We start from the raw sequence: 22497 nt of genomic DNA, 5'->3' as shown, positions 1-22497 counted from the left end.
CCTTTATAGTTTCATCATATTCAAGAAATTATGATTCCCTGCTTATAGAGTCTAATTTTAGAGATTGGCAATTATATTCCAGTATGTCAAACATAACAGATGAGCCTACATGAGCTGCTCTACATTCACACTCCTGCACTTGAGAGCTGATCCAGCTCCAGTGTCAGCAGAGAGTGCAGCTGCAGCCACACCATGTGATCAGGACGATGTGCCCGGCTCAGCCGCATCAGGACACTTGATGCTCCCTGCCTGATGCACAGCCATGGAGCTCCAGTTGCCTGGATCTAGCACACCAGGCTGAGGAAAAAAGCTCTGGCTAGGCAGTTCCACAGCTCTTACACTCTTTGCACAGCAGTGTGCAAATGAGACAATCTCTTTTTTTGCTACTGTGCTCCCTTCCCCATTTCCAAAATGTACTTCTAGTATGTTTCAGTGGAGAGTAGATAATTTCTGATTAATCACTGCTGTATAAAACAATTAACGCACTTCCTTTTGCTCTCTCTGAAAATGAAACCTAGACTTGTTAGTTTAAAACACTGTCACCATGAAAATAATTAGAGAGAACAGTTTAGCAATTCCCTCAGTAAAATCCAGGGTGAAGAACAATTTTGCCTTTTTATATATAAAATGACACCATAATACATATTCTGTAAGAATGTACAGTTTACCAGTCCAAGCCCCAAACTGAAAGCCACCCCCTGTGGTTACATTTTAAGCCCACAAACTCATGCATGAAGTGATTTTCTCACCAACATTGTCTTCCCATTTCCTGGTGGGCCAAACAGCAATAGACCACGGGCGGGAGCTCTCAGACCTGTAAATAACTGAAAAGGACACCATCATAAGTCATCATCAAAGACTTGAATAAAATGTTACTTTACCTTTGCAAGAAAATGGTTTAAGACTGAGGACATTGGCTAGTACTGATAGTAACAGTGGCAGTGAGTGCCACAACAGTGCAGGCTTTGACAGAACTACACTCCGTTACTAACTTGACCTAATGCACACCACTATTGTTTCCCACGCAGCAGCTAAATTATGTTGTAATTGTTCTGTGCCTGGATGCACTGTGCAAGCAGTTTAAAACACTTTCCACAAGACAGACTAGCCTATCAAGTTTAAAGCATCAATTCCAGTTAAAAAGGAATTAATGAAGGTGTACAACAGGAGAGTTAAAGTAGCTTTCTTACTAATTCCATATGGAAGAACTCCTTCATCTTTCCTTATTAAATGAAACTTGAGAAGACAAGTTTTCAACAAAATTACTTTAAATATTACTTAACAACCACCTACTCTCTCTATGCTACTGACAGTCAGTCATCTCCTCTCTCTCACTTTGCACTAGATTCATCTTTCCTACTCTATAAAATTGCTCCCAACTCACCTAGTGCAAGCAAGTCTACAAATTCTCACAGAATACATAACTTTAGTTATTACTCTTGCCTGTTTTCTCTAGCACTTTGTCTTTACCACCTCCCTCAAAAGTTTCAGAGTTTCTCTTTTGGTCTCATACTCACCCCTCCCTTCCAGCTTCCAAAAATTCCAATGAGCAAGCAAAAGCAATAGGAGGGAATCTCATATACATCCCATGTGTAAACAGCACTGTCTGCAGGCATTTCTTTTCACAATATCCATGACAACAAATAGCTCCATTTCCAGTGTTGTATTTCTGTCATGACTGACCAACACATGTTTTCTCTTTTTATTTCATCATCCACATTTGTTTGTGCTTGACTCTGATTCCTAAAAGTAGTTACCCAGCTATTCACTAAGTGAACACTCCAGTGCTTCTGCTTTCCATGCTGCTTACCACCATGTGCATTTTTTGTCTTCTTTTGTTTGAAATAATTCTTATGGAGTTCCATCATTTTCACACAGCCCGGATCAGATCTGTAACTCTTTCTCACCTTGATCATCACCTACAGTTCAGCTGCATTGACATTTATTACTGAGATACACAAAGCTTTTCAAGTTTTTGTTAACAGGGTAATTATCCTGAACGTGGTCTGAACTAACTGCTAGCATTTCATTAGCATCTTACCACTGAAATGGTTTCAATCAATGTTTCCTGCTTATGTACCCCAACTTTTGTTCTCCTACAAAAATACCATTGGCTTGTTAAACAGGAATTTGAGTTCAAAACTCATTAGGATCAAAACTGAACTGGTGTTAATTTACTAAGTATCCCCCTATAGTTGCCACATCTACTGTGCTCTTTTTACAAGGAATAAAACCAACCCTCCCTATTTCCAAGCAAAGTTTAGAAATTCATGGGATTCTCTCTCCTTATTACATCTCAACCTACATCAAGGTCAGGCCCATTGCTACAGTAATATGAGACGACTTTATTGAAGATACCACGTTACTGGAAAAGCTACTCCAAGTCTCCCATCTCCAAGTCCTTCCCACCCAGCTCAGAGTGTTGGTGTCACTGAACACGCTTGACACACTATTGCATTGTAGTAACAGAGATGCTATAATGACATCTTCCTTCTGCATAACAACATCTGAGGACACACATTTGTTGCCAAAGCTTTTTTCTCCTTACAGCTTGTATTTCTGTGATGCTATGCCAGGTTTAAGGTCTCTTCCCTATGCTGCTTCAAAATCAGTAGCTGCATTAAGGGGAAAACCAAAGGGCAACTCCAGTCACCTGTCCACATAACAAATGAGACCCACAAGCAAACAAAAAGTACAAACAGCAATTTTTCTTCAATAATCATAGAATTATGAAGTGGGGCTGGGTTGGAAGGGACTTTGAAGATCATCAGCTTCCAGCTTCCCTGTCATTTTCCACTAGACCACATTGTTCAAAGCCCCTACCAATCTGGCTTTGGACAACTCCAGGATGAGGCATACCCAACTTCTCTGGGCAACCTGTTCTAGTGTCTCATCATCCTCACAGTGAATAATTTCTTCATAATATCCAAATCTAAACCTACTCTCAGTTTGAAGCCATTTTCCCTTGTTCTGTCACTACCTGCCCTTGTAAACAGTTCCTCACCACTTTTCTTTTAGGCCTCCTTTAGGTACTGAAATAATGTAATAAGGTCAGCCTGGAGCCCTCTCTTCTCCGAGCTTAACAGCCTTTCCTTACAGAAGAGGTGCTTCTGCCCTGTGATCATCTACCTGTTCTTCTGGACTTGCTCCAACAGGTCCATGCCCTTCCTGTGCTGGAGAGCCCAGAACTCGACACAGCACTCCAGGTGGCATCTCATGAGAGCATTGCAGGAAATCATTGCATGCAATTTCCTCAAAAGTACTGCAACTTTTAGTAAGTTAAGCTTTAGAAAATGACCAGTTTATTTTTTCCTTAAAAGTAGCTCAGAACAGTCCAGTAGTACACAGACTAGGCCTGAATTTAGGCAGTCACAGTAGCTAAGGTACCATCAATGATAAATAAAAGCCTAAATGATCAACTTCCATACAGCCAAGTAAAGAGGAAATCTGCCCTCAAATGTTATATATCTCAGTGTATTTGGTTGTTCACTTCTTTGCATCCCTTCCATCTCTGAATAAAATATTCAGTGTTTGACCGACACCCTCACAGAGTGGATGACCACAATAACAGTAACGTTTTTCCAAACAGAGAGTGTCACTACCTAACTCACCTATACAAACCTCTCCCATTTCACCCTTCCAGTCAGGGGCTTTGTCCCGTACATGGCCATTCAGGTTTGGAGACACAGCTACAGCTATCTGGAACAGTCAGCCTGACAAACGATGAGAAATCCTGTTTGTTTGCTTTTGCTGTTTGTTTGTTTTATGGAGTTGTGGGGGTGTTGTGGTTTGTTTCTGTGGTTTTGGGTTTTTTAGGGGTTTGTGGTTTGCTGATTTGGTTTGGGTTTGGGGTTTTTGGGAGTTTCTTTTTTTTTTTTTTTTTTCTTGCTCCAGTCACTTTCTGCAACATTGATTAACCAGAAGACAAGAATTTCATGGTAGTATTTTAACACACAAATCCTATATTCTCCTTTTCCAAGATGGCTAGGACCCCACAGCTACTTGCAGCAATCATAATCAGTTAAAATAGGATTCAAGAATCATCATTTCATGTGTGAAGCACAGCACATTTCTTCCATCCTGTCACAGAGTGATAACAATACTCAGTCGCTTACCTCAGGTCTAAGAGAAGGAAGAATAACAATTTCTTGCAAAGCTTGTTTAGCCAGTTCCTGCCCTGCGATATCATCAAATTTGACAGCTGGCCCACTAACAAAGAAATGGAATACTAATTAGTCTAACAATGAGATACTCTTTTTCAGCTGCAGCTGACTAATTTAATGCATTTGACTATTTATACAGAAACCTTTTGAGAAAATCTACGACTTGTATTTTAAGTATTTTAAAACATTCTTTTCCAAAGTAACAATTTAAAAACCCCATCCAAAAAATCCTAAAAAAACCCCAATAAAGTAGAAGTACTAATTTCATTCCAAGTGGACCAAGATTGTACTGAATGCACTGGATTGAAAAGCCTACTTCTTTTCATACTTACCTATCAACAACTTCATTTAGGATAAGATTAGCAAGATTGCTGTCCACATTTCTAAATATCTTAGTGTCTTTCTTTTTTCGAGGAGCAGTGGTAGGAGTAGAAGGCTTATTTGCTCTGCTATTTTTAGGAGCGGCCTGGAGAGGGGGGAAGAAAAAAAAACAACCAAAACCCTAGATTAATACTTTGAAAGTATAGTGTTAAACAAAATAAGATCTACATTTCATTTGTTCCAATAAAACAGCATGTTCACAAATACCCAAAATTCTACTGCTGTATTTTGCTACAAATCATACTATCATAGTAGTCAGCCACGAGTAGGGTATCTTAGGCTCCAGTGGTGAAGAGTCTTTGGTTTGAGGGTTTTTTGCTTGATAATTCATTTATTTAACTACAGTACTTTCCCCCAGCATACTCTGGAAATAAGCATCACAAACCATTTCAGGTTCTCAATACCTATAAGCAAGAATTCCTACTACTGTTGTACTTTGTAACAGGCCACTTAAAAGTCTTCATATTATAGCAGCAATAATGCTTTAACAGAACAGTTATGTTCAGTCCATTCTGCTCTTTATTCCACTTTATTGGGTAATAAGAATGGAAGATAAAAAGATAGGTCAAAAGAAATGCTGTACTTTTCTGTATTCTTACTGTAGGGCTTCTGTGTTTTAGTCCCAGGCTAAGCATAAGTTGCTTTTCAATGTGGTTGCAAAACAACCTGTGCATGCATGCATGCCTTGGAAGAGAAGAACATGTAGGGGGAAAAATCTTGTTCTGGAATAAGAGGTTTTTCCCTCTATCTTTTGCATACTAGAAGTAACACTTATTTTTCTTCTAAGTAACTTTCATTCAGCTTCCCATGCAATTTAGAAAACTAGTAGTATTTATTACCACGATTGTACTTTAAATCCTTTTTCCCATGCACCCACCTGATGCCCTCCAATTTCTAAAACCCACTCTGCAACATACCTCAAGAGGCCTGGCTAAAAATTTGGAGTTTCAGTTTTTACAAATAACTTTCTGCTGCTACAATACTGCAATTAAGGCATTAAATCCAAAGCTTCTCCTGGAATTTACACTTGATTTTTCAAGTGTATACTTCCACATTTATCCTCACTATACCTTGTGAGCTGAAGGTGTAGGATTAGGTGCTGGTCTAGACACAGATGATGATACCCCACTGTAGCTGGGCGTTCTGTGGTGACCTGAAAGGCCTGTGGATCCAGTTTTTGCAACAGTCTTTGAACGAGGAAGAGAATTACTCGTGTGTGTTAGGGGGTCCTTCTTTTTTGGAACTGCTCCACTTTCTATAAAGAAAACCAGTGTCGTAAGAAATTTGCAGCAGTCATACTTTACCATCAACTACAAGCAGAAGACAGAATTGTTGAAACATATAACACTGCATTATAGAAGAACAACACACATTTCTAAAGAGATTTAGTGTTTTTAAGGGAATATTGACTGCTGCTTTCACCTACAGATAAAATTCTAATTTTTAGCTCTCAAAATGGACCCTAGTTAGCCATATTAGAAAAGCCAGAGATAACTTATCAAGGGAAGAACACCATCGACTCCTTATGCTGCAAAGTCTTCTGCTGTCTTCTTTCCCAAGAACTCCTAAAAATAATCATCACAACAACCCCCAAATTTCGAGCCTTTGGATTCTGAGTATTGATTCTTTAAGTGATATTAGCAGTCTAGTTAATTGGATGCCAGTTAACATTATCTAGCACCTTTCAAACAGAAGCTTCACCAAGGCATTTTAATCTGGAAAAATTACAGTAGTAGTTATACTTGCAAGTGACTGTCAGGTGTTTTTTCTTTCAATTTGCTTTCACTTTAAGAATCTCAAGGTGAGAGTAAATTCTGAATGGACCATTCTGAAGCAGCTTACCTTCCTACATTAAAAATTAAGTCTTAAACTACATTTAAACATCACCAGACATTCCACTCACACTATTTATTCACCTCCATAATGAAGCAGAAAAGTCTCAAATTAGGTGACAGACAGATAAACTTGAAATATTGGCCACCAGTCATCAAACTACAAAAAACCATTTTGGTCCAGAGTAAACAAAATAGCACTTGATGTCTATGTTCTCCATATAGGATACATAATAAAATAAAGTTCCTTGGCACAGAAATGACAACTGTAAAACATCAAATCAGAGATTAAGAGGTAAAAAGGCGATACAGCAAGCAGGCAGGTTGGTCAGGCTGGTTAACAATTAGAGCATAGCTTTAGATTAGGGTATTTTGTGAGGTGGGAATATACTGCTGGAAACTGTCTAGTACAGTACTGTTGTCTGCAATGGAAACTATAAATACTGTCTTATTTTATATCCTTGTAAAAGGATTAAGGAGTCTTTTGATTAGGTAAGAGAAATAGGGCATCAGAGGTAAGGAAGCTCAAAATAGATTTCAGCTACAAGTGTCTTCACTAGGATTGTATAAATTTGCAACTCAATTCGACCTTCCAGTCTTAAGGAACAGGCCAAAGAACTCTGATTTTTAAGGAAAATAGTGACTCTATGAAGAATTTTTAACTTATAACATTGCAGTTCAATGAAAAATACTTTAAGTAAAAACCCTCATAATTTTAAATGTTGTGTTTAAAAAACTCAAAGAATACTTCAGTCAAACATGGAAGGATCAACTAATTACTACTATGTTCTCAGCCCCTTTAAACATACTACCAGGACCTAATCTCTACACAGCCTGCAGGTAGTCTTCCTTAACAATTCCGTGAAAAAGCTTCTGAAGCCCATCTTCAGTCACAAATCTACCCCTTTTTAGAGTTACAGAAACTCTGCAGGGGTCACAATAAACAATACAGATGTATCAATATGCAGGAAACAAGGCAACTCAAAGAATATAATAAATTACATTTACCTGTAATATGTTTCTTCTTAAAAACAAATGAACAAACAAAAAACAAGAAAAACCACCAAAACTGGCTAGTGACTAAACTACACACAGCTCCAGAGCTGGATACATTTACTTAGTCATTCCTGCACAGGAATTTCCAAGTCAAAAACTCTTTAAGATTAGGTACACTTACTAACTTTGAAGTTCAAAAAGCAGTGAATGAATCTGCTAACACATCTAGCTACTCAGCACTTTGGTCCAATTTAATCAAAAGGTGGCACTCAGTTTGGATGGGGTTTTTTTTAGCCCACCTCAACCTCATTTGCACAGCTGGCTTGAAGTTAACATGGGAAAGCTTCAAAAACCGAAATTAGTTTTTCTCCACGTCCTTCACCCTACCATGCTGCTCAATTACCCCACTCTCCCAGAACCACTCCCACACACTGAGAACAATACACAGATACTGCAATTTTGAGGTCATAAAATTGCACAGGTAAGGAGTATTTCAGGAAGCTGGAAACAGAAGGGAGGAAAGAAAGGTAAAGAGACAAGGTTTAATACAAATTATTATTTACTCTAACTGCACCTCCAGGACCCAAGACCCATAGGTTTACATGTTTTGTTGTCAGTCCTGATGGGTAGCACATAAAGAAGAACTGATGAACAACTCCTGAACATAGCTGTTTGCTGAATGCCAAGTCCAGAGGGAAGCTTCGATATACAAATCTTCATTGAAGTAACAAATAAAAATGTTATCAAGTTGTTCAGAATTACAGTTTATCTAAAGCTTATCTATTTCTAAAGCATGAGGTGTTTAAGTGACATGACACGTCAGACAGCTCTTACTGTTCCACTATGCAAGACACATATTTTGCCATAACAAATGCAAAACCCCCCAAACACATTCCTTACCCATTTTGTTATCTACAGAAAGTCTGGAAATACACAGCAAGTGACTTTAAAGCCTTCATAATATTTCCAGCAGCCTTCTGCCAAACGTTTCACTGTTCTCTATAAAACAATAAGGAAGTACCTAAAATATGTTCTAATCATAGAGACACCATGGAATTTTTTTCAAGTGTATTTGAAACACTGAACAGTTCAACTGTCTACTTCATACATACTTATAGAATAGTAATAGATGCTTAATCAGTTTGATTTTACACTCTAATTCTGGACAGAATAATTTACTTCATAGCTCCAGGCTAACACCACTGGATTACACAGACATAATAGCTGTCTGGTCCTGAAAGCATCCCTGCAATTTTAATCTGCCATCCAAATACACACACAACACAAATTACAAACAAGCAAGTAGCAAAATTTTGTCTGAAGTTTTCTATTGGTTAAATTGTGATAAAATGCAGACACAAGTGCCCAATTTCAGACTCCCTTACAGAGAGAAATGTTTAAAGTTATTATATAATATAGATACTTATTATATTAAACTGGTTTTAAAGATAAAGTACAAATATGTTTGAACAAATCTAAGAGAAGCTTGATCATATTAAATACCTGGAAATGCAAAAACAATCTTAAAATTATTCAACTGTAGCTCATTTATTTAATATGACAACATCCTTTATATTTAGAAAAAAGCAAACCCATTATATTTTTTTCTGCACTTAAACCAAATTAAATCACATGTCAACAAACAAGCTTCAACTAGTCTCTAATTTCTTAAGCTTCCAAAACAAAGTTTAAATTCAAATTAACAGCAGCAATTCCAGTGCCGCAGACCAATTTCCAGCCTTCAGTTGTGACATCTTAAAAATCATCAGGGAATATTGCTCAGAAATTCCCTACATATGCCTACTAAGAAGCAAGATAAAGGGACTAAAACAAGTTATTGTACATGGCCTGTGGATACCGAGTTGGAAGAAAAATCCACCAGTCTAAAATTATCTGTAACTTTTATGTATGTAATTTCATTTAAAAAACCCAACCCAAACCAAAAAACTTTAAATTGATGCCTTAAACTTGCAGCAATTGGAAGACTGATAATTATTCAGGGTCAGCATTCACAACAGCCCCCAAATGGCAATTCTTCAAAAATTCAATTCAGATTTTTCAAATAGGTAGATGCAAGTAATAAAAGCTATTTAACAGAAAGCTCCAGCAACTAAGAAGGACATGTTGCATGTTTTCAATGGTAGCACAGCTACACAAGCCAGGAGTTACAGCTGCTCTCCTTTCTGAACTGACGGATCCACATCAGTCAAAGATCTGCTTTTGTCAAATTATGCTGTTAAAAACAATCTTATTGCTACTTGTTCTTCCACTCAGGGAACTCCTTTGAAAATTTCAGTATTAAAAATAGAAATTCTGCACCATGAAAAACATATGCCTACTATTAAAGACATGCCAGCAACTCCTTCCATGTGAAAAATGAGATAAAATACTAGCTAGCTGCACAGTATTCATGTTGAGGTAATAGAAATGTAATGCTCTGTCTGGCTATCCATCATGCTGGGATTTACACATAAAATGGTATACACTGGAATTACTGTAATACTCTTAAGAATTGTATGACTAGTAAATGAGTTCATAAAACTCAAACTCTGCCTTTGGCAAGACTGACATAACCTTCTTCCCTTGTTTTAAAAAAAGAGAAAATTACAATCCACAATGCAAAGGAAAACAACCACATTTGAGTGGGGAATATATAGGTAAATTGTTTTACATCTAATTTAAGACTGCTATGAGAAGAATGATGAATATTAAATAAATAATATTTCCCAGTAAAGGTTTGGGTCAAGGCTACTCTTCAGACAAGTTACTGCATTGCTCTGTGCAACTAGGGCAGGTGATACTACTGCTATGAGGTCTTGAAAAACCTCAGTATAAAACCGGAAGATAAACTTCCAAGAAAAATCTCTACCTATTCGTGTAAGTTTGGAAACCACAAAAGCTGAAGACAGGGATGGGTAATCATTTGTGTTAGAATCAAGTAAATTGGGCAGGAAGGTTGACATAAATATAGTATCTTGAGAGAAGGAAGAATCTCAAATCAGTAACAGTTTGGAAATAGAAAAAATATGCAACATAGCTGTGAGAATAGAACCTCACACAAAATTATGAAGCAAAAACATCTGTAAACACTTTTGCCTTTAAAGGCAAATAAAATAAGGCAATGTAATTCTAGACCAAATGAAGAACAAAAAGATACTTTAAAACTAAGAATGTCCATGTTTCATACTTCATAAAATCTTGAGCTTTTAAAAAGCCCTATCTGATTAGGCAACAGGGCAGGTAACACTTCCCACAGATAGAAAACTAAGCTTATGCCAGGGCCCTGTGGCTCAATACCTCTGAAGTACCTCTACCTTCTCAGGTAGAGACAACAGCCCTCTTATCTGAAGTAGCCTGCAAATTGATTTTGTAGTTTTCTAAGGAACTCTGTCATCTCCTTTGTGTTTTGAAATTATTAGAGCTGTCCATATGAAAATACTGTTTTACATGTATAAAGGAAGAACAACAGTAAGATGATCAGCAGATTGAAGTATAACCACCTTTACATTGCTTTTAAGGAACAAAATGCATTACTAGTATGTTCTTACAAAAAACACTCCCTTGCCCCACACCCCAAAAAGACAGAAAAAGCAAGCATAGGCACCAACCATTTAAGAAATCCAGATGCCTACCAATAGCCTTTCATGGTACTATATCAGCAATCCAAAAGCTGCAAACATTCCATACTTTGGGTAACCCTTGGACTTGCACAACTCTACACCTTGTTTATGGACAAAAAAAAAGTTCATTTCTGCTATATTAGTAAGTTTGGTTCAGTCTTCTGGGAAAGGATGAAAACAATGCTCTCGGACAAAATGCAAGAGCTGCTGTCATTCTCCCCTCATTTCAACTGCATATCACTTTCTTGATATAAAAACCCCCAGAATTTTAAAGTTGCTTAATGCATATTCACAATATCATAAAGGAAGAGCTAATTAATGTAGGCACAACATATAACCTATATATCCAACACTGACACTTTCTAAAACAGCTTTAATGTACTTCCTTGAAGAATATTACATGAGAAATATTTTCTAAAATGTTGCCTTAGTCAATAGATTTGAATTCTAGGACAGTCATTTTAAGAGAAAACTGAATACTACAAAATAAAACAGTGTTGTCAAAGCCATGGAAAGGATGGAATGTATTTTACACAAAGCCTTTAAAAACAGAAATATAAATAATTTTATTTTAAAGCTGGTGGGGCCAGAATACAGCATTGCATTATTTTGCCTTGTAACACACCAGGAACTGAGAGACATCCCCTCAATAGGTGCTGGTAAAACCAAACCCACCTGACTGGAGATGTCCATTGCGGCATGCCAGGTTAGTACTGTCATTATAGACCTCCATTTGCGGCTTGGAAATTTGCAAAACTGCCTGCAGCTTCTCTACATAGTAGAACAGAGGGGGAGGGAGGAAAAAGGACAAAATAAACAAACAAAAACCAAAAATGAACCAAGAAAATTTATGTATGTTGAACACAGAAATGTCAAGTTTGGCTTTGTTATAGTTAAAGATAAAAGGAATATTTCTATCTAGTCTACTCATTCAGCAAATGTGTAAGAAAACTCTGTTAGTATGAGCATGACTGAAAACTTTAAAACTCACCCTCTATGGCGGAGTTAATTACAATAATCTTTCCAGTCTAGTGACTGCAGTTACTTTTAAACACAATGTTGAGGATTAACTTAATTTAATTTAATAAATATTCACGTTGATAACACATTTCTGAAGGTCCTTCTCAAGGTGGTACTTTTGACCAGCTGCAAGGAGTTCTTACTTCTCTGCATAATAAATGTTCCACTGAAGTAGTAACAGCTAGTCAACATTTTACAGAAACCTTCAAACTTCAAGCAGAAAACCATATATGCATTACAACGATGTCATTTGACACCTCTATTTAGATATTTAACTGCCTTGAAATTTAGTCAATAAAATTGTCATGCAAATTGCGTTCTCTAGGAAGATTAACAGAAACACCTGAATACAGTATTTGTAAAGCTAAAGATTAAGGAGAAAGAAATTAACTCTGAGAAGTAATGAGAAACAGCCAAACCATAAGTCAAAGAGGCGTAAGGCTGCAAACACAAAAGAAAAGTTAACTTGTTCCCTGCAGCCCCACTGCCACACCTGCTTTTCCCACTGCAGTTAAAAACCTCTAGGCAATACTTCTGGAGCCTTTACTTTACTACCTCTTCCATCTTTATTTCACACACACCCCTCTTGTTTTAAAAACACACATGGTCTGCAAGGATGTAAGGCATACACTGTCAAGCTCTCTCATGCCCTCCTGCTTTTTTTTTTTCCTTCTGCTCCACCCACAAGAGATAAGAGTACCAAGAAACTGCAAGAAAAGAGATGCCAAGTAGAAAAGCAAGGGCAATGTTCTCTGGTACTATAAAAGCATATATTGCAAAAGCAGACAAATTCTACTGAAAACGTACACAATTAAGACCATAAATAACCTGGCTGGAGGAAGAAGTGCCATTCAGAGCCTGCAGATGGTACAACCAAGAAGCATGAGCACCTCCTTCCTTAGGCTTCTTTACCTGTTACAGATCTTCCTCTAATCTTTCTGCTGCATTCCCTTCTTCTTCTTCCTGCTCCTCATCACTCACTGCTTAGCTTTCCTGAATAGTATCCTTACACCTCATAGTTAAAGTGATGGCTTAATAACATTTAGGTTGAACGAGATGTAGTTTGGAATGAAAACTTGGTAGTTACAGGCATTTATGAAAAGCTAAAGCTCAAGATTAGTATGTGCACACAAGGTTTACTTAATTTTAAATTGAAAGCTTTGAAGAGTCAGAGTAATACAAAGAAAACATCAGTCACACAAGAACAGCCTACAAACAACCACAAGCTCTGCAACTTCCAAGAAGTTACCCTCATAAGCTTTCCTCTCCAGACAGATAAGGAAATCATTTTAGCAGGACTGCAGACAGTGCACTACTTTAGTGGACACAGCACTACCAAAGGAGGTAGCAGAATAGTCTACTCCCTGCTCAGTGCATGCAACCCAAATGGAAAGAACATACAGGAAGCTTAGGAAACAAAATTAGTATTAACAGACTTTGAGGATATTAGATAATCAGCTGGGTTTTGGAGAACATTTCTGAGCTTAACAAAAAAAAACTTTCTAGTGAGTGACCATAATAACATCAATTGGCTTGTGCAGGAGTTCAGGAAATGCTACTTGCTTCAATGCTACAATCTGACACTAGGCTTCTACTACAATTATCAATGCTTAGCTAGTTTCCCATATTCAGAAACTCCGGAACTCCAGCCAAAGAAAAAATGTAATCCAACTGTTGTCCAGCTTCAATTCAGAGTCCTCTCATCACATTATCTATTAACATTTCATTTTACTATTGCACATAAAATTTCAAAAATAATTTATTTTTGATATTCCTGTAGGAATCAAAAATAAATTAAGCTTTTAAATATTATTCCAGGGAATTATAGGATACCATCATCTTCCATTGAAATACTTTGTCCCTATTTTTCCAGACACTGACAAAGTTCACAGATTTTCATTAATTATTTCACCCTCATGATACAACACTGACATAAACCTACCAAACAAACAGCACTGCAGCCACTGCCTTATTTAGGCAACACTGGAGTTATAGTTCAAGGAAACTACTTTCCACTAAAAAAATGCTACCCTGTGACATAAGCCTGAAGCAAAAAGCACCATCTCCTCCAAGAAAGCAAAATATTCCAAAAGGTGTCCATTGAAGATTATATCTACACAGGCAGAATAGAGGAATATTAATACCCTCCAAAGAGGATACTGATGACAGATATTTGAATTATGTGTCACATACATTCTTCAACCAAAATACTGAAGCTACACTAAATACACAGGAAGACACTTGTGACAGAAATCTGTGCCCCTACAGAAAGTATGTCTGAAATGAGAGAACATAGACTGGTAAAACACATAAATAGCATTAGGATTGAATAGGGTTGCACTGGCCATTACAGCCATCCATCTTTAGGAACAACAAGCTGCCAAGTCCTGTGTATGGACTGTAGAAAACAAATACCCTCCTGTCATTCTAAATACATCAAATTTAATGACTCTAACATGGGTGATCAGTCATCCAGGAGAGACCAGGTGTGTGAAGACCATCAAAGCAAGATTTAACCACACAACTAACACACCCTAAACCATGTCAAAAATGGGTACCCACCACCAAATCAAATGGAAGAAATTACAAGTCCCGTGACAGCCAGCACAACCCAATATTGTCAATGGACTGTCAAAGCCATCAAGTCCCCTTGAGGTGACCTGAGACACACCAGCAGTCACTTCAGCTTTCAGACTGTGTCACAGGGCAGCTTTAAACAGAGTAAGATAGATAATTTAGACTCAGGATGAAAACAGGGCTCAAAGTAGAAAACCCATCATCCACAGTGGGTAGCTCCATCCTCTTCCAACATTGAAAGGCATCAGTGGTGTGATGACACAATGGTAACACATGGGTGTGGGCAGACATCACACTCTCACCAGTCGTGTCCAACACCCCCATCAGTGGGGTCACGCAACTTAAAAGTTACATGTGATGTACCAACACCTCAAAAACCCAAAAAACAAACCCAAAAAAAAACAACACCACTGAGCATTTTCAAGGGACAGTTGTAATCAGCATGATTTAATTTTTGCTTTCTATGTACTACGAATGTAACCTGCTTAACTGGATGGCATTTGAGTTAGGCAGTCTGCAATCGCATCTCCCTCTAGCAAGGAGGATGAAATATTTGGCATTATTGTCTGGTTTGCTTTATCCTTTCAGCTTATATAATAAAGGACTTGCCTATTCTAACTTAAGAAAGAGAGACATTCCACAAAGCAGACAACATTTATGAGTTCAGTTCATAGAAAAAAATCACTTCATTTAACTGTAATAGCTTCAAGAGCCTCATGCTTAATTCCACTACAAAAGGATCTTTACACCACTCAAAAACTTCCAAGTACTGTTACTGTAAGTTAACAGGCTAAAAGTGTGTTTAGAATGGAAAACGAAATTCAACTCTAGATTATCTTAAATTTCTACAATTGTAAAACAATTGAAATATCCCTCCAAACCACATCCTTTGCCTTCCTAAAGGGCACATGGCTTCACTTGCTCCTTTTTATCCAAATTTCGCTTTTAGGTACATTGTATGAAGCATCTCCTCAACAAGAACCTAGGCAAACCAAAGTGTTAAACTGGTAATTTAAAAATAAAAACAAAACATTATTTTACATCAACTAATGTAATAAACACTATTCTAGCTGTTTACCTTTAAATCTGCACTCTGAATGAAGCAAACAAATAGCATGTGATCACACCTTGTGGTAGTAGAGATGAATATACTTCAACTTCAGGGTTTTTTGTGAGTTTTACCCATTGTTTCTTTTCAATCAGATCACAGCAAGTAAGCAACTTATCAACACTGCAAGCACTACTAAAGTAATATAAGCAAGGATGAAGCACTACCCACAAAACAAACACTGCTGCTTCAAGCCATACCTTACCAAAGATTGTTACATGTAACCCCTTTCACTCTATTGTTCCCTGGTTCACATTACCTCTAGAAGTCAGCCTTTAACCCTAGTAACTGGAAAATATCTTTTCTCCATATACTAAAACTGTATGAAGAAACACCCATACTAAAGCACAGAAGATAGATGCCTTTTTCACCTCCTGTTCCCTTCAACTTTTTTCAAAAAGTATTAAAGACATTAAGAACTCAAGGGAAACAAAAGGGTCTCACTTCCTGGGGGTTGTCACAACTCCCCTGTCAATCACCAGTTAGGACCACAGAACCACAAAGTGTAAAAAGAGAAAAAAGCCCAAGTTTTCCCATCTGTGCTATATGCTCCTAGAAGAATGAGTTAGTAGAACTGCACACAGGAGAGTGTAAGATTAAAGCTGAGATATGCAAGTTAAAATCAAGTATATTTGTTAGAGTACCCTTAAAGAGCAATTAAAAAAATAACCCTTATTTTACTTTTACTGACTGAACTGAAAGCACTTTCAAAAGTTTTAAATTTAGCAGATGCACTACACAGAGCAATGGGTCTGTTGTCTGATGGGAGGATTTCTACTCTGTTAAGAATTTATATACAACATTTAATTTTAATTATAGCTAAAGGTATGCAATGCTATGCTTCTGAAAAATATGACCGTACCTTCTAATTTTAAAACAGAACACTACCAGAAAAGAATCAAGAAAATTAGAATTTCACAACCTTATGGTCTACTTGATGTTAAAGAATTATTATTATCATCATCATTATTATTATTTACCAATAATAAGGAAAATTGTTAATATAAGTGACAGCAAAATCAACAGAATATGAAGTAGTTACACTTACAAGAAGCACACTTGGCACTCATGATCAGCAATACATCATAAATTTCACTACAGTACTAACAGAAAAATCCTGAACAAACTCCATCAGGAGTTAATCAAGTCTTCCTCATTTTATGAGTCAAGTGTGCTATGATATAAAGACTTCTTAGTTACTTTCATATCTGAAAGTGGGTCATGAAATTCCATTTTCAAAATCCATCAACAGCACTTACTCCCAACTGAAAATTAAACTAAAGAGACCCTAGAAAGACAATGACTCCCTCCACTTTAAAAATCAAAGTAATATTTTAGAAGAATACATTAAATGAAGTTGTGCAAATAATTACAAACTTTGCAAAGTCATGAATTGTAACTGGTACCTAAAAGCTGCAACCGATCCTTGGCCATTGCCAAATTTGTCATCATTTTAGATTGGAGACGTCGAGCCCGTTCACACTGATCACCTTACAAAGAAAAATCCATGTTAAAACACAATCTGGTAAAGTAAGTGCTAAAATAATGATACCCAGCCTTCCCTCCTCCTCCTCCCACCCCTTATCTATTCCCTCCATTATGGAACTTCATTACAAAACTAATGAAGAAAACTCTAAAGCTTCCTATTTAATCGAGAATTTAAAGTTAGTTGACTAACTAACTGGGCTCCTTTGGGCTCCTGTCACTCTCTAAGCTTTACAACAGTGCTTAGAGAGTGACAGGAGCCCAAACACTGCTTTGCATATAGTCTAACACTTCATGCTGATCTAATATGTCCCTTATCTCTGCATTTCTCTGAACAGAAATCAAACAAAGATTTTTTAAAAGCTTGAAAAGTGACTGAGAGGCAAGTACAATTTGAAATAATTCATTTTGACAAAAGTAACGTATTTTAATTCAGTTGACTGTGTCCCTTTACATTTCAAAACACACAGAATTAACACCACCACTTCCTAAGAAATATTGTCCGTTCAAGTCAAGCTTTTTTTTAAACTGTACAATTTATACAGGTTATATCAAATGCCACTGGTATTGCCTCCTAAGTAAGATCACATATACTTCTAAACAGAAGTGAGGGGAAAAAAAGGTAAGTCTACAAAAACACTCACAGGTTTAGGTTTGGTGCAGGTGATTTGGGTTGTTATTATTGCAATATTATTTTGAGGACAGAAATTTTCAGCTAGTCCTTTACTACACCTGTATTTCTATGGTACATACCTGCTTCTACACTAAAGGTTAAAATGTTTCCACATAGAGAGATGGCTTCTTCCTTTGTTAGAAATGTTCAGTTTTTTTGGCCTAAGTTATTCAGAAACACAATGTCAGGCCATTCTGAAGAGGGGGTTTCTTTTATTATACTGAAGGGAATATAAAATTCTGCATAAGTGAGAACACGAACTGTCAACTTCAGCAAATCAAATCAAAACTCAGTATTTTGGCACTCCCATTATATAATAAATCACATGTTTTACTTAACAGTGTTCATGAACTCCTTATGATTTTGCAGAGTCTGAAAATATTTGGAGCAAGATTTGCATGTGATATAGACCAGAATATTAAGGTGGAACAGAGAAAAGGACCAGTGTTCACCTACAGCTAAAACAGAAATAAGAAAGATCCTTATGAAATAATTCATACAGCAGGCTGCTCCTAGACCCTACCATATTTAGTAATATTGATTTCTCACTTTAAAGAAGCCATAAACCAAAATCAGTTCCACAAAACTCAAAACTGGCTTACCTTGACCAATTACTAAGACAGCTATTCCTTTTTCCAGTTCTTCAATTCCTTTCTTATACCATTCAACAGCTTGTTCCTTTTGTCCTGCTTAAAAAGGAAGTGAGCCCATTATTTTCTTGAACGAATTAAAACTTAGGAATGGTTCCATATAATGCTGCATAAAACAAGTAAGAGAGAGGAAGAGATATTTGAACAAAATCCTGTGAAGTCTTAAAGGGACACTGTCAACTTTATATCTATTTAAATATCAAATAAGCTTTTCTATTAAAAACACGTACTACACCAGCCTCGAATCACTTTTGCTTGTTTTAAGAATAATTCTTCATCTGCCTTAGAAATAAATCCCCCCTTCCCCTGCCCACCAAAAAAAAAAAAAAAAAAAAAAGATATAAAAGCTCACCTACACATACTCACTGCCAACAGAAACGGTGAAATTAACAGTTTTTACTTCCGGAACATCAACTAGAGATGTGCCTCTTAATCTTCCAGTGACAGTCAATAATAATACCCAAAGTAACACTAGAAGCACAGAAACTCAAGAAGAAAAGCAACAAGTCTAAGATACTACATGAGAGAGATGAGAGGCACTTCTTCTCTGGTTACCTTTTGTGCAGTGCACTCATTTGACGTGAGGGCATTTCTTTGTTTATGCTATTATGAAATTGCTGCATTACAGGTGCGTGCCAACTTTCACATGAAGCAGAACACAAGCAGAGTGAGAGCTCACCTCTGTACCAACCACGTCCTGAGTGGAAATTACAGCAAACACAGCCATGAACATGCCTGTGCCTGACCTAAGCCATGTGACACCATGACTGTAAGTCAACCACAGAAGACCTATTAATATCTACTTCATATTGCTCCCTTTCCATAAATACTCTGCATTAAAAATTAATATGCCTGCATATTGAAAAATACTTTTGCAACATGTTTATATCACACTAAGCATGCATTTCCACTGAGGAATGTAAGAGATTAGGTATTAGAACATAAAACCTGATCAGCATTAACAAGTTACTAGTGGTAGAAAAAACTAAAAATGCCTACAATGAAACTTCAGATATGATTACCCTAGTTTCAGATGACAGTGTTTCACAAAACTATTCCTAAGTGCCAGTAACCAATGGTTGTGTGCTTCTACACTCGAATCTTTTGATAACTTCAGTCCCAAACCGATTTTCTAGTAAATTTCAGAGTTAGTAAAAATATTTCAATACATTTCTAGACTCCTCTTCATGGTTTTCGCTTGCTCCTCTTCAGATAAAAAAAATCTCTTATTAATAAAATTTGGCAAGTTTCCCTGTGCAAATAATTTCATGCTTTGCTCTTCTTACCTCCACAAAACAGAGCACCTGCCTATAGTCATGAACACCACACAACTTGGGAATTATATCATTACTGCCCTTTCTTCACCAGCCTTATATATCCTGACTATTAAGGACAAAGCTAGATAAATTAAATCACCCAAGGTGAGTGACTTCAATCCTCTCTTTAGACTTTTTCTTTAAGCTTCTTCTCTCCACCACCCACAGAAACAGCTTTGACTGCAGTGTAAATTGCAAATCTAATACTGATTATAGCTAGATAAAAATCTAATTTGATAGGATTCCAGCCACCTCTGCTAACAAAGCCTGAATGGCTTTGTTATTCTTAGGGGCAGCTGCAAACATGCTAAGGTCATCATTAAAATTTCACTTCCAGCTTTTAAGCGGAGAAAGTTTCCAACTGGAGAAAGCACAATACCACACCAAGGTGTTTGCAAAGGTTGTGCTCCAACTCCACACAGAATGGTTGACTAGTACTCAGTGATTATGACATGAAAAATAAAGTAAATGTCACAGTCCTTGGAAGTTGCTGACTTGCTATATTGGCTCTGGCAGAATGGAGCTCATTTTCCTCAAACAGCCCCAATGGCACTGTGTTTTGGATTTGTGACTAAAACAGTTGATAACACAGAAATGTTTTGGGCATTGCTGAACAGCAAAACCTCAAGTTTTTCTTTTCCCCATCTAGATCCCTGGTGAGTAGGCTGAGGGTGCACAGGAAGTTGGGAGAAGACACTAGCAGGATGACTGACCCAAACTGGCCAACGGAATATTCTGCATCGTACAATATAATGCTCATCAATAAAAACCTGGGAAGATGAATAACTGAATGGGGGTTGTCTTCCAAGGCAATCATTGCTTCTTGGAAAGATTTCTCACCTTTTTTTTTTTCCCCCGTCACTTTTGCTCCTCCTATGCTCTCCCCTGTCCTACTGAGAAGAGTAAACAAGCAGCTCTGTGGATGCCTAACTGCTTGCAGGGGTCAACACACTAGATGTGCCTTCTTAGGAAAAGATATTAAGCTTAATTGTGAAAATACTAAAACAAGAATAACTGCCCCACTAATTCAAAACCACAAAAAATTACCAGAAGTGCTATCAAAATTACTGAAGTATGCATAGCTCCCACAACAGCAAAAATGCCACATAACTAACAGGCTATCAGACAATTTAGGAATTCCAACCATTTCACATACCATGTCTAACATAGAGTTTTCTCTTTGAAGATATAAAAAGCTTGTTTATAGATCAAAAAATTTTCAAAGATAGACAAGTATTCTGGTAATATCAGATAAGCAAATAACAAATCTATGTATTAAAGGGAGCTCTTTCTTAGTGGAACGTATATTGCAGTTGCAGGGCTGTAACAGTTGCACAACTGCTCACATTAGCAGCAAAGATCACCTTACTAAATGTATGGCCTGTGCAGCTAATTAATATACAATCACCCTAAAGACACCTACAGAGCAAGTCCATTATTAAAATTCATATTTAAGGGCTCACCCTCCAAACCACCAACAGTTAGAGGTCACAGCAGTGAAAGAGGTGCCTGATAAGGTAAGACTTTGCTACTCACAGAGCAATCATCAACAACACCGAAGCTTTCAGCTACCTCCCCTTCTTTCATGCTTTGTTCCTATGACCCTCAGTGCTCTCTCTCTGTACATCTGTGCTGAACTAACCTTGCTGCACATGGTGCAGGTTTTTTTTCTCTCCCAGAGCATACCACTGCCACTCCCAAACTGTCAACGCAAAGGAGGACACATCCCATGCTTTTATGGTGTTGTCAGCATGCAGCTTCTGTTGAAGGCCTACTCCTATATGGTTAATCTCCTCCACTAGGATAGCAGTTTCATTAAAGCACAACTGAAAGTTTAGAATAAAGCATTCTGACTTTTCCAGAGAATTTTAAACACCAGCACAGCATGCCCCCAAAGCCTACCTTTTGCATGCTGACAGCATCATACTGCTGCATTTCGAATAAATTATTAAATTTAATTCAGTATCAAGTATTTTGTAAAAAATCTTCACTCCTCTGTTTTATTTCATTGAACCCTAAACACTCTCCCTTAAGGTCTTCTCATCACACAATGGTAGGTTTTTAGGTTTTTTAAGAGTTTGCATGTCAAACAGTTTAAGAAAAACATGTTTTAAGAAACTGCCAAAATACTTAAAGTATTTATTTCCTTAAAAGTCACACCACTCCAAATGGGCATTCTGAGGGCAAGTAACCTGCAGCTTCGCTTGAGCACTCACATCATTTGTCAGGCAGTGCACTGTAGGATGCATCCTTATTATTGTCCTTGGTGCTTTTGTTGTCCAGCTGGCTTGTTGAAGGCTAGTAACAGTCACATACCCGCCCACAATTTTTAACCACCTCACCCAGACCCCCACGGCAAAAATTAAGTTTCTGGGGAGAAATACAAGCACTTGTCTTGCGAGGGGAACGAGCCCGGGTCGCATCTTTGTGATCCGACCCGCACCTGCGGGCTGCGGCACGGACGGACCGGGCCGGGGACCAAAGCACGGCCACCGCATGCGGGCACAGCCCGGCTCACCCCCGCACACAGCCCGGCTCACCCCCGCACACAGCCCGGCTCACCCCCGCACACAGCCCGGCTCACCCCCGCACACAGTCCGCAGCCCCCCGCATTTCTCCCGCGAGCGGGTTTTGTTTGCTCTCAGCCGAAAGCGGTTCCACGGCACAGGGCCTTAC

General features: G+C 37.7%; 1 protein-coding gene across 4 annotated transcripts in view; it reads right to left on the bottom strand.

Annotated features, from left to right (window-relative positions):
* Positions 1-22497, bottom strand: part of SPAST (spastin) — a 34118-nt gene that overhangs the window by 11076 nt on the left and 545 nt on the right. The window contains exons 2-8 of one of the 4 annotated variants that reach the window (XM_059841489.1): positions 18458-18544; positions 17104-17187; positions 11668-11763; positions 5615-5799; positions 4496-4629; positions 4116-4209; positions 750-824 (exon numbers count right to left, since the gene is read on the bottom strand). In XM_059841489.1, the coding sequence (XP_059697472.1) occupies positions 750-824; positions 4116-4209; positions 4496-4629; positions 5615-5799; positions 11668-11763; positions 17104-17187; positions 18458-18544 (755 nt within the window). The remainder of the gene's footprint in view (positions 1-749; positions 825-4115; positions 4210-4495; positions 4630-5614; positions 5800-11667; positions 11764-17103; positions 17188-18457; positions 18545-22497) is intronic. The other 3 variants (XM_059841490.1, XM_059841491.1, XM_059841493.1) reach the window with 3 other exon arrangements.

Source organism: Haemorhous mexicanus, chromosome 3 (genome assembly GCF_027477595.1).
Source record: "Haemorhous mexicanus isolate bHaeMex1 chromosome 3, bHaeMex1.pri, whole genome shotgun sequence".
Lineage (NCBI taxonomy): Eukaryota > Metazoa > Chordata > Aves > Passeriformes > Fringillidae > Haemorhous > Haemorhous mexicanus.
The sequence above is the reverse complement of the archived record's forward strand: the minus strand, read 5'-3'. Positions and strand labels throughout refer to the sequence as shown.